A 23278-nucleotide genomic window follows, 5' to 3' on the forward strand; every position below is an offset into this window, starting at 1 on the left:
GGCTACACACACATATGCTTTTGTGAGTTTTTGTGTAACATATGCACATACTCACATATAATGACTCAAAAAAAAAGAAAAAAATATTGGAAATAGTTTTTGGTTTGTTGTTTGTTTGGTTTTTTTTTCTGTATGATTATTAACTGATATTTTATGAAGTTAATTCAGCAAAGGATAGCTTTAAATCACTGACAGTACTGAACAGTTAAAACTAGAGAAACAATGAAGTATTAAGGAAACAACTTTTCACCATTTACTGTCTTATGCTTATATATCTATTTTTATTAGCGTATTGTATATATTCTATTTACAAAATATCTACTGATAACATCAAACTGCTGTGGATCAAGTATACCAAACTTCAAAACAGATTTTTAAAAAAAAATCAATTTGTGAGAATAACCATGTAAAATCATATCAAAACAAGGCAACAGGCCATGGTATTAATTTAGCTACATATGATGTTATATACAGGTCACTTTATTTTTAATAAGTATGATCTAAGGAGAAGGGTCCTGCACATCCACTTTTGGTTAAACAATGAAATGATAAACATAATTTTGGAGATAGGACTTCAAGATAAAACCAGCACATTGCAAAAGACCGAGATAGTTTGCTCAAGCTCAGGATCTGAACTAGGTAGTCCCGTAAGAAAAAATGGTGTATTGCACAGTGTTCAATATTACCATTTGTAGCTCATCAGACTCTCAGCAGTAATCATAAATGACCTAATTCATAACAGCTATAAATGAACACACAAATTCCATCAGCTTCCCATCTACGAGAATTTCATGTACTTTACACATTAATTCAACTGAGTTATACAGTGTGTAAAACCAACAACCTACTTTGTAACCTCCGTGTGGGACTCTCGCCATGGAGTTGTCTGCGTGGCAAATATGGTGAGGGATGGGGAAGTGGCAATGAAGAAACATCATGTGTTTGAAGTTTGTACCAGTGAGGTTCATCATCTAGTAATGCTGTCTCTAACTCAATAAGAATCTAAAAAAGGAAAAATGGTTAAAAGTAGAAAAGCATTACATGACAGAATATTTTAAAATAGGTATGGTCATAAATTTTATTCTATTATTCTCATTGTTAAGGAGTTTGTCTGAAGTCTTATAAAAATTTTACATTTAATATGAAAGGAGTTCCTGTGCCTTTTACAACACTAAGTACAGCAAAAATCTTTCACAAAACCTTTACTACCTTATGATAGCCTTTACAGCATTCAAATATCTTGTAGCAAGTTAGTCAGAGACATGTCAACATTTTGCTATAATACAACTACGGATAATATGGATTCTAATGAACAATTCCAAAAGAAATTGAGAAACCATGGGAATGTTGTTACTAAAATAATAAACACAGAAAGAATCTCCTATCAGTACTATTTCATAAGCGTGAGATCACTATTTCTTTACCGCTAAGTGAAATAAAGACAAATACAACAATCTAAAACAGATTTGCTTTGCTATACTTAATAAACTTTCAAAAATACTGTATCTAGACATGAATATTTGAGCAACAGTATTTCTGTAGTAACTACCCATTATTATATACCTCTCCTAAAAATTCACTTTCTTCCTCTCGAACTCTTGCTTGGTCCCAAAGAGTAATTTCTAACATTCGTTCTCTAAATTCTCTCCGATGAACTGGAGAATAAATGAATGTCTGATTCCACTTAGGTTCCAATGTTTTCTTTACTGTTTTTGTTCTTCTTTTATTTTTATCACTGCAAAAAACAATTAAACATTAAAAATGTTCAAAAGACCATCATACTGTAATAAGAATATAATGGAAAGTAGGAAAACTTAAATCAGCAGTACATTTTGAGGCATTTTGTGCACTATAATCCATGTCAGTATTAGTCCTTTATGATAAAGTTCAGCACATATATTGAGGATAATTCATAACTTCATGTTAAAACTAAAGTTAGGTGATTTCCAGTTCATGTGTCAAATCCAATTTTAAGAAGTTTCCTGAAAAAATGAAAAGTTTTAATATGTTTGGTTTGGAAACAGTATATAAAGAAAAATATGGTTCTGTAAATGGGATTTCCATGAGGCACAGTCTGACAGTAGAAGACGTATGCAGACAACACTGGGCACAGCAAAAATTTTCATTTCAGATAAATGAGCCACCTGATTCATTCAAGCTTCCAGTCCTACAGCAGCTGACTCTTAACTGCAGAGCAGGAGGGAGCCCACATGAAAGAGTGATCAGGGAGCTACGGGAAGCGTGGGGCCTTCTCCGCAGGGTTTCCCTGACTAAAGGCTTCACAGCTAGGAAACCAGAAGCCCTGAGAACGAGTTACATGTCTTTTTCCAGCAATACCACATGAAACAATTTTCTCAAAACAGTTCCCAAAATCCTTTGGGTCACTCCAAGGAACCACCCACACTGAAAGTGGATCTCCACTACATGGTTGGCCTTATATTTTGGAGCCCAGTAATGTCTCCATGCAAGGCTACCATGGAACTCCAGGCTCAGGCTCCAGGGTGTTGTTGAAAGCAATGTGTTTTACAGAATATTTCTGCTTGAAAGAATTAATATTTTCTGATGGAAACAAGTTACACTGGAAAACACCCACGCTCCTTCTACTGAGAATACTGACAAGAGTTCTCATAACAGTTGATTAATTTTAAATCTGCTAATTACTGCATAATGCAGCTGTGCTACTAATTTATGTGGATTTTTTAATATGGCAATGACGATTTGTCCATTTGCTAATACTTACAACTATAATATAGTTATTGTATTTCTGAACTGTTATTTAGAAGCTGGATCAAAATTTTAACTAAGAAATAATATTTTTAGACACACGGTTAAAACAAATAATGTAATTATATCTATCATATTAAAGATTTGTTTACCCTTGAGAATGGAAATAAGTTACATTGGACAAGCTTTTCCAATGAAATTTGTTTAATCAAAGAGAATTCAGTATCTTTATCTAATTAAACGCTTGACTTATTTAAGTGTATTTTACCTCAAGCATATTTCCTTCTAGTACACAAGAAATATATTGTTGCTTAATTAGCTTTTACCTCCAAGGAAAGGCAAATAGATTTGCACATCAGAAAAGAACCACAATTCAATAAGACAAATTGCTGACTCTTATATAAATGATAGAAAACACATATAATAATTAAGGAAAAAGTTCTGAATACTGGACATAAATGGGAAACAGCATAGCATAATAATATTTAATGTTATGTAACTTTTTGTATCTGTATACTTGAAAGTATTTTATTAAATATTTTCCTTCTGTATACATTTAGTTATTACAACTTACATTGTGAAGCATTCTGAACACAGACATTTCTAGAAGATTTATTAATCTCGAAAAAGCAGATAATTTAAGCACACCTGATTCTCAGTTTAGCACAGCTTCAGCATCTCCAAACACACTACAGCAATTTGAATAAATGAAGAATCTAGTTCAACAGTTCAAATATTGGTGAGCCCTAGACAATCCATCCTAAAACTTTTTGTCATCAATGATACATCAAATTATGCAGTCACAAAAATTTTCTTGTTAACATATGGTATACAATGAAAGTGGAAAAGCAGTCATCCAAAATACTGAATAGCTTTAATTCCTGCTGAGGTCAATTGGTACTGGAGATAGCATCTTCCCACCTTAGCTATTAGGAAAAGCATGGATATAAAAATATAAACTGTAAAGTTACATCCTATTCTACAGATTCATCAGTCCACTGGTCAATCTTTTATATACTGAGTCAGGTTAAATCTTTGAATTATTTGGTTGATACACTACAAAATAAAGTTATATGTGTTCCCCTACTGACACAATCTGAGGAAATACCAATTTTAAAAAACAAATGGGGAACACATTACCTCCTTTGTTTTTCTTCCCAGCACCTAAGTTGAAATGGCAGAAAATCCTGGACTAAAAAACGAAGGAGCTATTCAGATATAAGGGTCCCTACCACAGTTTAATTTTCCCTAAATATGTATGTAATGCCAGTCTAGATTAGTATCAGTTTTGTGCTTTAGGGGAATTTTTCAAGCTGCATTTGGGAAATCTCAAGTGAGTCCCCTTCAGTCTTAACTCACTTATGCTGTGATATGAAATCTATGGGTTTCAGATGCCAAACCTGTTCCTGCTTTTTTTTTATATAAAGGTTGGCAAATGAAACTACTGGACTGATCAGTCTAAAAATCTGTGAATATACCTTTATAGCATTTTATTTGCACTAGACAGGAATAACTGTCAGAGGGAATAAGGGCATTATAAAACACTAACAACATTCTTTGCAAATAACAGAACCCCAGTCAATTACATATGTTTATCTTTCCTTTTCTATTCAGTATTTAATAAAATAGCCAGTGAAAGTGAGTTAGTGTTTAGTGTTCAAAGACACGTTCCTGTTACATAGCATGTTCTATATAGAATATCCAAGCTATAAGATTTTTCCGTATATGTATGACCAGTAATCTCAGCTGTGCATGCTATCTGAGTATCAGGCTAATTCCTACTCAAATGTTCCTTCTCTTTGTGTTCATCCTACCTTCTGTCTGGAAGAAAGTAAATTTTAACATAAGGATTCCTTGGCCTCCCATCTTCCCTTGAAGGAAGATCCTTTGCTCCCAATATTGTCACTATTAACTGATGACCAACCTTGTCATACCACAGTTTTATCTGTAATGAGAAAATATTAATTAGTGAAATAATTTCTACAACATAGTAGCATATTAATCCTTAAAATTAATTTTGCTCATAAACTTCTATTTATATTGGTTACGTAAACAGAAAATATCATGTTCTACTTTGTATTTCTAATAAACTATAAAAATAAATTAATATTATAATATCTTCAGTATGTACCAGGAGTTATTCTTTTTTATAAACCCTGTACAATAAGTACATTATTTCACACTAATAGTTTTTCACATGGTGCTCTGGTTAGGATTATTTTCTCTTGGCAGTGATACTGTATTACTTGCATTACTGATGTATGGTATTCATATATATACATTTCTAAGGAGTTTATGCACAATGAATGAATGAATTTTTCATGTCCTGTTGTGCTGGAAAGACTATGGGATAAGACCATAAATATTTAAAATCTCTAAATGTTTTTCAAGATGCAGACTCATGCTGAAATCATAAGCCATCCAAAAATTTTAAGAGATGTAGGCTCAGTAGTCCAAGCCTCTTCACAGTCCAACTCAGCAACAACAAGGCAAAACCTACTATTACTCATCTGTTGAAATTATTACTAATCAGTCTTAGGCTTGGTCTGCTATCCTTTTTTACTAAAGTCATTAGAAGTTACTATTTAGCCATTTCAGTCTGAATACTATAGCTACAAACACATTATTCAAGGAGATGATATACCTACTTCAGAGCAGTCCCTGTGGAAGGGGGAAATGATGCCACTAAGACAAAACAAGTTTTCCAAATAGCTAGGGAGTCATTACACGGTGGTACCACCACAGTATCATTAACTACAGCAGACAGAGGAGACTCTCTTCATGGGGATTTTGACTGAGACATAGGACAAACTAGGACATTTAAAGGAAACTCTGACCCTGCCTGAACTAAAGGGAATCAAAGAGGATAATGCTCAACCTCACATCTAACCAAGCAGTGCACCTTTAGGCATGAATAAATCCTAGCTAAGGTAAAAATAACCAGGGGAAGGTGCACTTTCTGTGGAGCCCCACTTTCTGTGGAGCCTATCTGACATCATTTCAGACAGCGTCTCCATCTGCTATTATAGCTCCTCATCTTCAACATTTCAGTCACTTAAGGAAAGGCCTTGATACAATTCTCAAGACTTTTGACTCACCAACAAGAAGCTGATTTATCTTTCTGTCAGTCCTAATACCTCAGTAAGCAAGATTACGCTAAGACAAACCAATGCAATCAATGGTGGCAGTGTACTTCTTCCTTCTCCATTACTTCTTGCAACTCCTATAGCCACCAATCATCAGTGTTTGAATGGATATTAAAAAGGGGAGGATACCTTCCCTCTATTAGCAGGTCGTTGGCCCTGCTACTGACTTTATAGGTTTGTGGTACCAAGAGTTAAAAGGGCTCTGTGGCTACTAAAGCAGAAAGCTATTAGAGAAATTATCCTTAAAACGTCAGATTTAAGAGAGTTCAAGATGCTGTTCCTATATTCCTGCAAAGCAAGGGGCTTTGTCAGTATTTTTTCTAAACTGAGAATTATCTGAACTACTAGGTACCTTATCCAGCTACAGATCACAGGTAGAAAGCTTTGCACCAACTGTATGAATCCAAAGCAAAGCTTAAAGGCCTCTGAAGTGCAAGTCAACTCAAATGCTCTCTGACACTAAATGTATCCACCTGCAGGCTTCCCTGAGAGTCCTTAAGCAAAGGACAGATGGGTAGTCCCACACCCCAAGTGAAGCAGCACTGAAGACAATCTTTTTCATCTGCTTTTTTTTGGAAAAATTATCCTTGCTTAAGCAGAATGCAATAGACTTGTGATGCAGACACTATCACAAACTGACTGAGGGAAAGTGAGATAATCTAGACATGAATGCCAAAAAATATAACCAGAATTATGCATTCATATTCAGGCTAAATATTTCTTCCAGACTGAATTTTTGCAGGAAAACTTCAGGCAAAATATTTGGAGATGACTCTAAGCAGAAAGTTAAATCATCTGACACCATTTCTTTGAGACGCTCTATCATCTGTGTTTTAGAAGAAACTGAAATATGTATTGACTTGTACCTTCTACTTTTCTCTTGATGTTCTGAAAAAAAAAAAAATTGAAAAACTTGTACATAATGGGCATATTTTCCTTGTAATTCGGATTGTTACGGGAAAGGTCAGGAGGCAGAATTATCACCAGAAGCCTTTCTCCTGTGTTCACGCTGCTAGCACTCCAGTATACAACACAGGCACTTGTAACCCAAGATTCATTTGACTGGAGAAGAAAGGAAGAAACTGAGAGTGAGAGAATGGACAAAGAACCCCATGGAGGGGATGATGGGATTGCATTCTCATGGGTTTAGAAGAAGAAAGAAGGGACAAATCAAAACTGCTTTAGAATTACTGGGGAAGTAAAAGATACAGGATGCTTCTTGGTGAAACACAGGAAGAATGGAGCCACTAATGTCAAGGACCATAGAAGAACAGAGGGGGAAAAACAGACTGAATGAGAGAAATTGAATGAGGTGACAAAAGAACCAGCCATTTTGTAAGTGGCACAAAATATGTTGCACAGAGATTGGGATGAAAGAAAATCTGACAAGAAATCAAGGCAGGAAATTGGAAAGGGAAACAAGGAGTTAGACTAGCATACTGAACATGGAAAACGAGTTTGGGAATAGGACTGATCTAGTTCTGACTCTCCTGTGCATAAGTGCTACGACAATATTTGTATGTTATGGTATTTTCTTACAAGAACCTTTCCTTTTCTATTCACATGGAGAGGAAGGACAGCCACTTAAGACAGCCTGGTGAAGTCAAAGAGAACTGGATTCTATCCCTTCCTCTTTCCCAGAGCTCCTGTGTATCGAGGGGTGGATCCCTTAAAGGTATTTAAAAATTGCATATTCTTCATTGTCTGGGAGCCTGGCATGAGACCCTGGAGCCTGATACATAGTGCTAAGTAAAGCACTGAAATAGAAGTCTGAGGTGTGTATTATGCCTGGACAGAACGTGGTTGTCTCAGACTCTGATCATAGGTTCTCAGTTCTTAACCAATAAATACAGGACAATCCTACATCTCATAGAATACTCTATGTATTTTATGTTGTGAAATAAACATGGGATAACACATGTATAACAGAAAAGTTGATGAGGAAATTATTTTCTTTCATAGCTCTGTATGCAGAAAAGGTTCCTAACACCAAAAAAACTGAAGAACATTGAATTATTCAATCCACAGGGTGAAAGTCCCATAGGAATGTACAGTTGTGATGCTCAGCACTGAAAGACTTAAGTAGCAGGCTAACAGAGCAGAATCTACAAACCCTTCATTCAGCATTTTTTTACACAGGCAGGAATGGCACTTTTAAAAGCTTAGAACATGTAAGAAACTGTGACAATGCATTCCTGATCTAAATGAAGGAAAGTGAAAGCTAAAATAAGAACACATAAAATACACCGCATGCCAGCTGATGCTAATGTGGAGGCTAACGCCTGTAAAAGTCTTCTTGAACAGGACTTTGTCTACCTAGATAATTTGGGATGCATGCACCTAAAATTCACTTATAAAGTGATCTGACCTGATCATCGGGGAACGGAGATGAGGGTCTGGTCCCAGCTTCATAGGATTCTTTCTGGTTTTTAACCAACAGTGGTCTAATAGAAGATCAATATACATTCTGGGTATCAGGTCTGGAATCTGCTACACTAAAATTAAGCCTTCTTTGCTATCACCACACACATATATTCCCAGCCACACTGTATCTCAGCTTCAGATGTGACTTCACAGAAGAAAGGGATGTGCAATAGCTTGATGATAAAAGCACTTTACTGACAGGGCTTAAACCACAGGTATCCTGTGTTTGGAATGAGCCTCCTACACATAGAACAGTATATGAAAACTGACTGCTGGTGCTGCGTTCTGAGAAGTGAGGATGCAGGTATCCAGTGTTCCTGTTTGGTCCTCTGTAGTCTCAGAAGATGGCTGCCCCTGGAGAATCAATTCAACCTCTGGAGTAGCTTAAGTTTCAAATCAAGTTAATGAGTATAGGTGTCCCTTATTTGGGCTGGATCACTCACTTCAGATATTGAGGTACTTAGTTCTTCCCTTCAACTGTACAAGTCTAAACTCTCCAAGGCACCTCTGACTTATTTGAAGCTAGCATAAAGTTACATAAAGACCATAAATTCCATTTACTAGATTTCATTCTTTTTTTTTTTTTTTTTTTAGATCTCATCTTAACTAGAAATTTTATTCAGAGAACTGATTGAGGTCAGAGTTCTGGAAAAGAAGTAATAATGTAATTAGGATCCATACTGTAAATACATATGCCTAAGGGAAATCATTTAAGAAAATCTAGATAATATTATTGTTGCCACTTCCTATATACCTATCTCATGAATGCTTGACTGCTTAACTATGCAATTTTAATGTGGTTCTGTGTACAGCACATACAGGCACACCATCCCTTAAGTGATAACTTTAAATTTAAAACCAGAGAATATTTGAAGTTTTTAATTCTATGATACACTTTATTTCTTTATTTATTACATAGGGGTTGCTTCATGAATCTCATGGAAAAGCAATAAAACTTGTGCCACTGGGAGAGACCACTTGCCCTGCAGCTTGATTTCTACGACCACAGCCTATTCAAATATCACTGGGTTTGAGAGACAGCTGGCCAGGCATTTTTGTTCTTCTGTTGCTTATTATAGTTTATCATGTATCCTACATATCTGTTTATTAGTGTAATATTTTGAAACTGAGATACTGCTTTTCTTTCTTGAATTATTATGAAACAAAAGATACATCAGCAGGATCTGTTGTTGAAAAAAAAAAATCAAATTTTCAGTTTATTTTAAAAAATGCTTATAGCAATCATTTTATTTGGACTTAAACTTATGTAGATACAGAAACTGCCCTGAAGTGATAAAGTCTTCAGAGTAGCTGAGGTGAGCTTTGGATGTTGTTAAACATACCTCTAAAAAATCCTGACTACTGAGCGTTGCTAAACCAAACTATTGTTGTTGTCTGCTTCAGTTGATGTCTGATATGCTGGAAAAAATACAAAAAAAGGCTGTCAAATTGAAGAGCTTCTAGGATATGAAGGCCAGAAAATGATGGAGGTATTTAGGCTGTCCTAATCTAGATTTATCTTAAAAATTGTTTTTTAAGTGACATCATCTTAATTTCAATAATGCCAAATAGATGCATGTATATATTTTTATACATGATCAAATATACTGATGTTCTGTATTAAAGCAAAAAGGATGTCTGAAATTTCTGAAGTTAGAGAAAAAACAGTGGTTTCATGGCAACTCTGGCTCAAAAGGAGGCTCCTCCAAGTAAACAAGAGATACTGCATGGAAAACACAAATTTAAGAACAGCTCGTTCCCTGTAAAGATATTGCAAAGCATCACTCCCTAACTTAGGAAATTGCTGGTATGCTAAACTGAATCTATAAGTTCGGGAAATAAATATGCGCTTTTCCAAGTACTGTAGAATTAGTAAAAGTTCAGGAGAAGGGTGCACAATAGGGAAAAATAGAAACTGAGTGCTTTTCTTCCAATAAAATAATAATGATGGGGTTTAAATAATCCAGTGATATAAGAGCTAGAAAATTAATGGAATGACAGGAAGAGAAGTGTGGAAGAGGAACTTGTGCCAGAATCTGGGACATTCATCACCAGGATCAGTTGCAGACTAACAAGAAAGAAGATACAAGAAAGAATAAAGATGTACATTTCCCGTTGAGAGGAATGAAACAAATAGGTATAAACAGAATGTTTGGACATCCGCATTTTTGTAGGGAATTCTACAGACACAGCTACACCACAGCCATACCACAGCCCTCAATGTAACGTATACTTCCTGACAACCATAAACAACAGCTCAGAGCTCTGAGTTAGCTAATTTCTCATGCCAAAAAGTAACCAGAGTGCTGCACTGCTGCTGAACTGCTTCTAATACCCTTGTTTAAAGATCTCTGGAGTATTTCTGTTCTTCTCTGCAGCCTGCATTGTAAACATATCTTAAATTAATCCACGTTAAACTACCTACCATCACTACTCAAAGTGGGCAGATGGGGGACTTCTTGCTTCAGTCTAGTTGTAAAGATGTTTCCAAGGTCATAAATTTGAGTTCTTCAGGAACTTGTCACAAACTTTATGTTTAGCTTTGACCATTACTGAGCTTTGCAAAAAACTGTTAGAGAGGTCCACAAGGACTCCACAGACATTGTGCAGAAACAAAATAGGGGCTAAAATAATTCCTACCTACAATATCAAAAATAATCCACCAGAGGTGAGAGAATAAGCTTCATCCACTTTCATCTCTTGCTGGACATTCTCTATGAAGCATTAGACGTTTTATTTTCTGAAATGACTACCATAGTCATTCAATCAAAGTATTTTTTTTTTCTTTAGAAGATATTAGTCTAGAGTAGAACTGACAGTTTTTATTTCTGTGTCTTTCTTTTATATAATTTGATTAAAATAAAGAACTACGTGTTACTTCGACACTACAGTATTTCATGAAACATGCAAGTTTCAGGCAGATGTTTCCTTTTTAAAATGAACAATCTGTTGTCATATCATTTCTTAATTTATTTTGCATATAATCAGAAAGAAAATAAATATTAAAAGACTACTTATATCATTTACAATATTTACCTTTATGAACTACTTAACAACTTGTGATTGAATTTGTACCCCTCTCACTTCATTACCATAAGCAGAAGCCAAAATTCTTAATCATGCTAAAAGATGTTTTAGATTTTTATTACAAAGCCAGTTTATGCCTGTAGCACATAATAATATGTTAACCTAAAGGCATTACTTTTCTAATCTCATTTTTTTTTCTTAGATTTTTTTTATTCTGAATTTACATTTAAGCAGTTTTAAGAACTACTTTTGGGAAAAAACAGAATGTGAAAAAAATTGTACTTTATCAAGTATGAGTCATAACCAAACCATTTCCTACAGTCTTATTTAGAATTCCTTTATAAATATATATATATGATCTCTTTTTTTCTTTTCAATATGATATTTAGTCATTTCATTCTGATCATTTAGATCATCCTTTACATCTTTCCTTGAGCAGTTGATGAAACAACAGAAACATTTGTACAGCTCCCACACAAAAGATTGACATCTCCATAAAGATATTTTGTAAGAAAAGCAGATAATAGTCTATTTAAAAAAACTGAAAAACATGCAGCAAAGCAAGATAAGCGTTGTAACATATTAGTAAAACCTACTTTTGCGTTAATCTACAGTACCTTAGGAGTTTCCTAATGAAAAAAAGCAAACAACTTGTACCTAAACAGAGTACTAAAGCTAAATAAATTCAGTAACACAATGGGAGAATTAATTTTTTATTTAAATAGAGTTTTGGTTGTTTTGATAAACTTTTAAAAGAGAATGCAAGAATCAAGTTTCAATACACAAGAAATTGTTTCTTTAAACAAGGTACAAATTTTTTGCCTGTTTTCCATTCAAGGCGCTAATATTACTTGGAAAATGCAAAAAAGGATGTGTTAAGTAATGATCATGAATGATTTAAAGAGACATTCATCTTTATATAATGACCTCAAGCACAAAATTAATTATTGCTTGAACAGTACACACATTTTGTACGTGGGATGCATAGCCATCATCACTATTGAAGCCTGTATGAGTTCAATATTGGGTAAACAGCAAACAAAAACTAGCTGTCTCTTTAAATTTTAATTTAATATTTTAACCCCCATGCAGAATTTTACAAGCTGCTCACAAGATGATATGAAACTTGTTAATATGGTTTAAAGCAACACACTAAAAATATGGGAAAACGGACTACAATGTAACATTTTCCTACTATGCATTTTCCATAACAAACAAAAGAAAAAAACACAACTTTAGTTTCTGTCAGGCAGACGAAGTCTTTACCTGAACCCTAGGAACAAAAGGCGTTGTTCTTCTACTAAGGCTTTGGCTCTGGTAAGCAAAATTAAAGAAAAAGCAATAAAACAAAACCAAAAAGGACAACACGCTGGAAACTAAAAGACCAAAAGTAAAAACAAAGACACACAACTATTACTTTAAACACAGCTTTACACCAACAACATATTTATCTAACACAAAGTATTTTAAGGCAATGCATAAATCAAATCTGCAAATCTGTTACCAAATCATATCAAAAACCTGTGACGGAAATTCTGGCCTTAGGGAAGCCAGCAGGAATTTTGCCACTGATTCCCCAGGAGCAAGGATTTCACTTTGCAGGTCTACAGATAACATTTACAATCGATTTAGAAGTAACATTAACAAAAGGAGCAGGTCAGCAAAGTGTGATTTAAAAGTGGGGTAGGAAACATAATTTCAGCTTGATCATCTCTTTCAGGAAGACTGTAGATGCATATTCAGAGACAGAAACAAGTACAGTCCACGCACTGACAGCCTTTGTTGCTTTCTAGAGTAAAGCAAGTAAAGTAAAAGGTTTTCTCTTTTCTGCAACTTTAAGAGGCATTTCTATAAAAAGCTCTCCTAAATACTTTAGAAACAATTAAAAGAAAGTTAGTGCTATATGGTACTAGCAGTACATGGAGGACAGTACAATCAGTGTATGTCAATTGTCTGGCAATCATGACAGAAATGACACATGGTATATACAGAAAACCCCTGTGTGAAATGGGATCTAGAGCATTTAGCAAACTTATTAGGTGCACTGCATGCATAGATGCATTTATAACTTATTTTTGTGATGAAACACTTCAGACCACATACGGACTTGCAGCTTCCAGTGGCCACCTCAAGACTACATCAGTACAGACAACTCCTCTAAGTTCTTGGACTGGCTACAAACTCCAGCCAACGACTCTCCATCTTCAGTTTAGGGCAACAGCTAATGGAGTTGCACAGAAAGGGCACCAAGTACAGGGAACGGACAGGAACAGGAGCACATATCTCAGGGGGCCAGTGAGTGGGGGAACAGGAGTGTGGCAGTAGGTCACAACCAACACAGAATCTGACAGTTCTGAATCTCTCTTATTGGTTTTCCAGACATTATTGATCTATTTCAAAGTGATGGAAATAAGCTACTACTCAATATTCACTTCCATAAGAAATGTACCCAAAGTATGGAGATAGGCAGTATGATGATGGTTCTGCCACCCTCCCTGCTTACTTGGCATGCACAGATGCTGGAGAAATCTGTTCCATAAAATGCATGAAGTCATCTGTTCTCACACCAAAGCAAGAGGATATATAAGAAAATTTGACTGTCTAGATCATAGGTTTTGCCTGATGTGTTCCTGTGCTCTATGAGGTGCAGCAGCTGCACACTTCCCTCCACTCTGCACAGACAGTACTGCATAGCAAAACGTACGGGTGTCAGAATGTGACCGACTCACACACAATAAAAGATTGCTTCTGCTCCATATTACAAGAGAAATACAGACATTTCAGAATATCTCATTCCTAAAAGGGATAGAATATCTCCCATCATGCGCCAAGGATCCTCATCTTGATATTCTGCCTTGGAAAATGGAGGGCAACAAGCACAATGTGTGCATTACCTAGAACTTTCCAGGTTTTGACGTTAGACCAACAGCAATTTACTTGTGTAGAGGTAGAAAAGGGAGAAAAGAAAGGGGAAAAGGAAAAGGGGGGAAGGGGACCATGTCTCATACTTGACCTCATCCCCCCTAAAATGCTGACATATTATGTCCTTCACAATGTACAGTATCAGCTTTCTAATATGCTACAGATATTACAACTATAAGTAAAATACCTGTATTTTTATTGCTTTATAAACTGAGTATGTATGGAAAAATCTACTGAAGTGGTTCTGTGGTTCAGCTGTACAAGGAAATAGATTAATTTGATAAATTACATCCCTTTACTGTTAGAATTTCCACCAGTACAGAAATTGCAATTTTATACCTATATCCATTTACATGGCCTTCTAGTCACGTTATCAGTCTCTAAACTTAACTACTGCAAAAGCATTCCAAGTTATACTTTTCATGCAATATTGAAAAAGTAGCCAGAATGCAGTAATGAAGTGAAGAGCACCAACACAAAAGGAATACTGAATTCTTCAAAGTGATATTAAAGGAAATAGAAAACAGTGAACAACCACAGAAACAGGAACCAGACAAAGCAAATAACAGTAAAACAATAATTGCAGTAAGTCAGATACTCCCCTGAAAGAATAATGTGGATCAAAAATGCCATAAAATAAACTGCATGGAATACAGATAAATTATTTATATACCTTAGCAAATTATAACGCACACTAGTTTACTGTAGCTGCACATAATTTGTTCAATTAAATATATATTTGGGCAGAATAATTATTAATGGAAGGAAGATTTCCTAGCTATGTGAGATGGTTTTCTTCATGGGAAATCCTACTATCCAGCTCTAGAGTGTCACTGTAACCTCAACAGAACAAAACAGGTACACAGACCAATGCCAATACAGAGGAAAACATGGAAGACCGAACAGACAGAGAAAAACATCCCTGAATAAGAGAGGCATCACTGCAGCTAAACTGGCTAAAACCATACCGAACATAAAGAAATACATTCCAAAACACTATTAATATAGAAACCCTTGAAGGATCTGTAGCACTGTCTGAATAAGGATGCATATATCCAAGTATTCATTCAAATACTTCAGACCTCCATCCAAACTGTAGGTATTGCCACTTCTGCCCACAATTGTTGCATTTCACAGCCTATTAACCACAGCTGCCCTAACAGTGGCCCAAGAGGACCACATGATATTGTCCAAAAGTACAGAAAATACAAAAAATACTTCCAAGATCTTGCTTATCATACATTCCCTCAGATTCATCACACCTGTCTGAATTCAACCACCATTGCCAGAACGTCAACTGACCCACCACTTCCACATAGAACAGCATCCTGTCCCCATCTACTGCCAGGGCTCTGCAGTTATTCTCCTGCCTACGCACTCATCATGAAGAGCACATTCTCGATTACATTTGGAATTTAGTATTTACGTCCATTTCCATCTTACTCAGCCATTTGGAACAAATGAGTGTTCCATCAACTGTTCTGTCAGAAGGGAGCTGATTAAACACATGGAAAACCAAAATAATGAAGCTTGGCTATTTTGTAGTTTTTGAAATTTGAGATTTTTAAAATTCAATTTTTCCCTATTACTTCACCGTTGTTAAAGGTACAAAATTAGAAAATCTCATAGTCCATTCTAATTTTTCAAAACATCTCAAACTCAACAAAGACATGGGTTTTTTTCACTAACTCTTCCAGAGTTTCAAAACTTTTTAAAGTTATAAAATGAGAAACCAAAACTTTTAAAAGTGAAGGAGAAATTATTCATTGCACTACTTTCAAGACACATAAACACTCAAATTTGAGAAGTCAAAAATTTTGTGATTTTTCAAAACTAACTTAAAATGTCAGCTTAAAAAGAAACTACAGATATTTACTGTTCTGAAAAAACTATTCCTGTAGAATACTTCAATTCTCTTAAAGTCATCTTTTTGTAAAAATATATTTTAGTCTACACATTTCATTGTGCCCAGTTAGGTGCCACGTTCCTATCTATCCACACCATCTTCAGACACTGTGACAGCCACCTTTCCTTGCAAAGCAAAAGGTTTAGTGCTATCCTCCAAAAGCCTTGAGCCAACAGCAGCAGAAGCTGTGTTGTGCCATTAACACGATTAACATGAAATACGGCTATTTCCAACTTTTCTTTAGATGGCGAGGTAAGATAAGTGTTCAGATTTTCAAACTGTCTACTGTTAGGTGTCTACATGGAGACAGTGGGATATTATGGAGTTACTGAGCATTTTTGACCTCAGTGTCAGACAACTGAAGCTGTGCATTCTCAGATACCAGCTGCTCTCTGAGGGAAACGAGGATGTTGTGTAGTAGTGAGTACTGTATATAGTTGCAAAGAGTGCATAAGGGAGTACAAAGAAGCCAAACGTAGGAAAGATCTTCAAATGTCTTCTAACATTATTTGGTTTCCTTAGACAGAAAGAAATATTATAAAACTTATTAACAAAGGCATTTACATCTTGACACAAGCAAAAAATACTTAAAAATGGGAATGATGCCTTCTTGAGTTAAACACTGAATTTATATGCCATTCTAAGACATAAAACCTTGTGAATTCTGTTATTCTCAGTAAATTAGAATATACCTTCAAATCTCCTGATACTATTCTTATGCAGCTCAAACTGCAATATCCCATCAAATTACAAAATTAACAGACCTATTGACTTTACTAAGAAATCCTAATCTTAAACTCCTGAAGATTTTATTTCTGAAACTGAGAAAGTGAGGAAGTCAGTTCTGTGTGGTTCCTATTTGGACCATTATTCAGCAATGTCTGTGCAATGGAAGTCTGAGCAGCTAACTCTGGATCTTGAATGTTATACTGGGAGCTAGGAACCAAAACTTTTTGACAGCTTAATCTTTCATGAGATTTAGCCAAAAGAGATTTCTTGCCCCCTGTTTCCACTATCAATAATTTTTGTTGTCTTGTAAAACTGAATTAGTTTTTAGAAACCTCAGTCTGTATATTCTGACACTTCATGTTCCCTTGTCATTGTATTTTGTGCAAAGCATTCTCCACTCTACAGTCAAGATTTCTAGTTTTCCATTTATCCAAAGGATTAAGTCTTTCAAAGTAGTTAAGTACAACAGTTACAGAAAATTTAAAATTATATATTGCAGATGGCTGGTCTGATGAGCAAAACAAATACTGTCTCATGCATTGCAAAATGGAGCCAAGATGGCTGCTGAACAGACAGAAAAATATTTCTTCCTCTCCTCTATCAATAGCATAAACCATTTCCGTGAGACCTATAAACAGTCTGCTTAGATTTTATGCATAATTTTATGTTGTACTCATTATCTTAACATAAACAACTTTGAAGAAATATGAATGTGACATTTTTAAACTTGTTTAACACCAGTTTTGCACTGCTTCTATTCTATTTTCCTCTACTTTTCAACATGTACCAAGCCACAACTAAGCACTTTCAAAAAATCACACTTTGGAGTTGTAAATGACACAGAGAGGTGTACAGAACCCAAGTTCTTCAGTTTAGTACAAAAAATTACCCTTTTAAAGAAAACAGTCAGGTAATGAACTGTGTTCTTAGTGAGAGTGAAGAACAAAAGTGAATAACACTGGCACAAAGAATACAACATTTGTAAACAATCAAAGCAATATATTGGGAAAGGTATATATGAAAGCTAGTGCATAAGAAATAAGCAGTAGTAATGTTCAAGCACACAGTTAATAAAATCTACCAACTGCACATATAAGCGTCACGGTTGAAAAAGTGTATACACTCAACAGCACAAACATAGCTAGAGGCCAAGATTAGACATTTCTGAAAATTTTACTCGACCAGTTTAGCTTATGTAAATATACATATATATATCTAATTCAACATATATAAAATTTCCAAAATATAATAAAATAAAATGTCCTTATGAAACTATGGCCCTGCCTACACTGAGATATATAGCAATTAATGAAGAAAATTAGCTAGTTTAACAAGAAATTTATGTTACATGTAGCTTGCACTCTGCAGTGAGAGTTGTATATACTGCAAAAAGCACAATATTAATATCAATGAAATGTTTACATACTGAAAGCTGTCCAGACAAGAACTGTGGAACATCCCTTAACATGCCAGGACTCATAGGAGAAGTCACTGAAATAGAAGGTCGGTCCATTTTTTGAGATTCAAATGAACTAGAACCTGTAATTATAAAAAAAAATGGTTTATAAACAGTAGCACTTACACATTTTTCACACCATTTGTTAAATAAAAATTGTAGAAATATAACCAAACATACATTAAGTTGTGATAAATATAATTTCTGTATCTATTTAAAATTACCAAATACTCATACTCAATCTTTTGGTGCTCAGATGCAATCAAAAGCTTTCATTTATAGAATGAAAAATAGTTTATTCATATATTTCTGACTGTAATTATGTCAGTAAGCTGAAGGCCCAAAATTCCTAAATAGTAAATAAGTTACTGTGGTCAAAGGAATTCAGTGTTCTGATTTATCATCTTGTAAAATCAGACTAATTTTTAATTATATTTTTACAAAAACATCAAGATTCATGTAATGTTTTTATGCATTTTGTTTCAAACCAACAAGGTCTGCAAACTGTCACAGGACAAGTTTTGACATATAAAACATAGAGTAAAAGTATTTTTATAAATACGAACAACAATCCACTTCTCACAAAACATAAAATGCATTTCAAGACTTGGCAGATCAGTGAAAAGATACTGAAGGATATTTTCATATTATTATGATCGTGTTTATGCCACTGCATTTATTCATGGCTTCTATTATAAAAGAGTTCTAAAACAATGATTAAAAAATAACTCCAGGCTTAAATCCATCTTATCAGATCTAAGCCAAAGAACAAGTTATTTTTCCCCACATGAAATACTGGTTTAGCCAAATTAAGGAGTGCTGAATGGTTCTAATAAAGCAGAAGTATTCTGATATCAAAGTAGCTATCTCTCAGGTTGTAATTAAAGGATGTTTCATCCCTATTTTTAGTTTATAATGTTCAATTGAAATGCAAAACAACAAAACAGGAAATTAAAAATTACTGTTAATGTTCTTGTATATTAGTTAGAATTATGCTTTTCAATCAAAAATAGCCTAAGCTTATAACCAAATGCCAAGCCTAAATTAAAATGTTCTGACTTTTGATAGTTTATTATTAAACAGAGGTAGATAGATAATACAGTAAGATGACATATTGAGACAAATACAGACAAAGAGACGAGAGCTATACTGACTGTAGATGACATTTTTCAATCTATTTGTGCTTACATAAAAGAGAGAGAAGATTTTCCTACCCCACAATTGAAACTTACTGGACTCCAGCTGTGCATGTGTACTGTCAGGTATTCTGGGAATGTCCCTGAAATCAGGAAAATTAAGACAGGCTGATCCTTTATCTAACAAGCATATTCAAATTCCAGTTACACTATAACACTTCTCAAGTCACCATGGAACACATCAGGAAAGGTATGTAATCTGCTGGCTGTCTTCAGCCATGGGGAAGACTTATCTTTATCCAGTATAAATAATTTCAGTGGCAAATTAAAGCCTATAGAACAAGTGGTTGGGTAGATGCAGGAGAGAGGCTGCACAGTCACAAATAAAATAATTCAGCAAATAAAAAAGAACAATCTCAGAGTTAATGGTAGACTAAAACTGTGAGTAGTAGGCTTTATGATGACATTATACATTAACTAAATTTACTGGACCCTTACTCAAACATACTAGACTGTCAATAAAGGCTATCTCAATATGGCCTTTACTGTCCTTGAACCCCAAATTTGGACACTCTTACCTTTTCCATGACTAAATAAAATGTACAGTTTAATCTGAAAAAATTTCATCGTTGCATATACATGGGATGTTGCAACACCTGTATTAAGCTGCATGTACAGCTATGTAATTTTAAAACAGTCACAATGACTAAGTACCGCATTACACCATCCCACCCCCACAAACGAACATATTCTCCCTATGAGGGGTAAACACTACTGTATGCTAATAAAAGCTATCAATATGCTAATAAATAATTTTGGAGGTATTTGAGCAAAACCAAGCAAGATGAAGAGCTTCCGCTCTAAGTCACAGTCAGAACAATATTTATAATCATGATGTGCGTTTCAGTGCAGTTGGCTTCTCCACGGTTGCAACTGGGTGTCAGTGCAGGGCGGCCTCTGCCAGGAGAGGCCGGGGCTGCCCCTGCCAGGCACGGCCGGTTCCAGACGGTTCCAGCCGGTTCCAGCCGGTTCCAGCCGGCCCCAGTGGACCCTCCACAGGGCACAGCGGAGCCCGTCAGCCGAGGCGGTGGTGCCTCTGTGATAACATGTTTAAGGAAGGGTAAAAAAAAGCTGTGCAGCAGCTGTGAGAGAAGGGTGAGGAGAAAAAAAAAAAAAAAAAAAAAAGAGAAAACATTCCTGCAGACACCAAGGTCAGAGAAGGATGGGGAGGAGGACTGACCACAACTCCCATTCCCCACCCTGCTGCACTGCTTGGCGGAGTGGCGAGGTAGGAGAGCCAGGAACAAAGCTGAGAATTTGAGCCTGGGAAGAAGGGAGGTGAGGGGAAGGTTGTTTTAGTTTTGGTTTTAATTCTCGCTTTCCTATTCTCTTATCAATTTCTAATAAGTTAATCTTCCACAAGTGGAGTCTCTTTTGCCCATGATAGTAATTGCTGAGTGATCTTCCCATGAGCTTTTCTGTCTATTTCATCCCTCTGTCCTGTTAAGGAGGAGAAGGGAGAAAACGGCTGGGTGGGCATTTTGTGGCCAGCCAAGGTCAACCCACCACAAAGGTATATGAAAAGGAAGAGGAAGTTAAAAATGCTTTCAGCGATACCCACTGTCTCATACAGTATAAACTAAAGGGTTTGTACTATATAGAAATAAAACTTATCTAGTTCCTTTTCGGTATACCATTTCCACACATTTTTCAAGACTCACTAGAAAGATAGCTTTACTAAGCAGACTCAGGAATGTTACTAAGTGAATTGATGCACAGCACCCAATAATTCAAACAAATTAAAAGGCATACAACTGCTGTAACTGCACACTATAGACAAGGAAAATCACTGTCTCTGTTGTCAGAATCTTTCAAGGGCTATCGAAGAAGTAAATATTTAAGTTTGCATACTTGATATATGTGGAATTTATAAAGGGACCAAACACTCACCCATGACTTTACTCAGTAATACACTCCTGAGCCTAACTTGTAACTTCAAAAAAGCATTTCTATCATACAAGTTCGAGAAGAAAACCTTGAAATCACATATCACTGTAAACAGATTGAATATGAGTTTTCTATTGATAGATGAAACAATAAACTTGAAAGCTTTGAACACTATCATTTATGTTCCTAAAGCATACAGATCCCAGTATATCACAGCAGTGTGAATGGTATTTCTTACATTGAACTCTCACTGAGATAAACAGATTCAGAAGCAGTTTTAGGCATCTCCTTACATTTTAATATAAGATCCATTGCAAGTAGATTGTATAAAATAATTAATAAAACATAATGCAACATTCCTTCCAAATTCAAAACAGTAAGTATGAAAATAACATGCATTTTAAAATAACTATTTCTGAAAATTCAAAAGCAGAATATAAATACATTCTTGTGTACAGACATCTCACACAGAATAGCAACATGGCCATCAATTTATATTTTAAGATAGAAAAAGGGATAAATTGCATGCCAAAAGCATATGATCATATTTTTTTAAAGGAGCTTTCCACTTTATCTTCCTTTATCAGCTTAGCTTGTCATCTTCAGTTTTCACAGCAGTCAGCCCATAACAAAATGAAGAAGAACTAACAATTGTGTTTACTGGAGTTTGGTTTTGTATTCAGAAAATAAAGATGTGACAATGGGTTCTTTTTCTCAGCTAAGTTAATTGCCCAGTAATTCTCTGAAGATTTCTGGCATGAGTTAGTGCGTTGCCATGAGACCATCAAGATACTCTCTTTATAAGTAATAGGATATACCTCAATGCAAAAGTTAAATCCTTCAACTAGGCATCAATTACTGTAATTGAAATAATCACTTCTGACATCTGGTAAATCTGTACTTTTAATGATTTTAAAAACATTGAAACTTTATTCCCTGGGACAGAACACAGATCTATGGTGTTATGTTTCCTTGGGCAAGCATAAGGTATTAATTTCTATAGTCCATTTTATTATGACCAAATTAAAAAGATAATATGATATTTCCAGTTCATCAACTCAAATTTCATGAAAAACATTTCTGAAGCTATATTGTCAATATCAAAATCCAAAGAGTTACATACATCTGACCAGAGCCAATTTGCAGAAAGTATTCATCACCGAGGCTTTGGTTATAAATCCATTTAGATTAGTAACTGGAGTTTTGGAGGTGAAAACCCTCTTTTACATCTACTGCAAAAAGACACTGGGAATCAAGTACACAGAACAACTTTTTTAGCCCTCATCTGGCTCAGTTCTTCAGACTATGTGACAAGCAGTTAAAGCTGAAGAAGACATCTTGAGAGCCCACAGCATTTTATTTAAGGAATTCTAGATGAGGGGCTCTAGTGACAGCAAGTGGAGCACATGGCAACATAACAGAAGACATGATGATAAGGAGGATAAACAACAGACTGTAAATACAAAAGCACAATGTAGAGAATGCAGAAAGAAAAAAAAAAAAAAAAAAAAAAAAGGCTTATTTTCAAGACATAAGCAGTTCCTTGAAACTTTTGCTATCAACTTCTACTTGAAAGAAATTATGGAAGTTCTTACACCTGTATGAAATTAATTTGAAACCTCCTTTCCTGAGACAATATTCTCCTAGTAATGTAGTCTGACCCTTGGCATTACTATTATGCCTACAACTCCCGAGTTATGCAAAGGTTTCTGAGGAGGGGACAGCTGATAAAGCCTTTACCCTAAAGGGGCTGCAGTTCAATATGTATGTAGGAGATAACCTCTCATCTCACTGACAAGATAAAGCAGTTTTTGTTATGATCAAGTTTGTTTAAAATTGTCAAACCAAATTAAGTTCCCAC

The 23278-nt window shown here is 35.2% G+C and overlaps 1 protein-coding gene across 50 annotated transcripts in view; it reads right to left on the reverse strand.

Moving 5' to 3' along the window:
- Positions 1 to 23278, reverse strand: part of RIMS2 (regulating synaptic membrane exocytosis 2) — a 483921-nt gene that overhangs the window by 201306 nt on the left and 259337 nt on the right. For 36 of the 50 annotated variants that reach the window (XM_032987992.2, XM_042785725.1, XM_032987994.2 and 33 more), the window contains 6 exons: positions 19567 to 19613; positions 18305 to 18417; positions 12588 to 12635; positions 4539 to 4669; positions 1564 to 1735; positions 849 to 1002 (listed from right to left, as the gene is read on the reverse strand). In XM_032987992.2, coding sequence (XP_032843883.2) covers positions 849 to 1002; positions 1564 to 1735; positions 4539 to 4669; positions 12588 to 12635; positions 18305 to 18417; positions 19567 to 19613 — 665 coding nt within the window. The remainder of the gene's footprint in view (positions 1 to 848; positions 1003 to 1563; positions 1736 to 4538; positions 4670 to 12587; positions 12636 to 18304; positions 18418 to 19566; positions 19614 to 23278) is intronic. The other 14 variants (XM_042785735.1, XM_042785734.1, XM_042785736.1 and 11 more) reach the window with 1 other exon arrangement.

Source organism: Tyto alba, unplaced genomic scaffold (assembly GCF_018691265.1).
Source record: "Tyto alba isolate M040663 unplaced genomic scaffold, T.alba_DEE_v4.0 Super-Scaffold_9, whole genome shotgun sequence".
Lineage (NCBI taxonomy): Eukaryota > Metazoa > Chordata > Aves > Strigiformes > Tytonidae > Tyto > Tyto alba.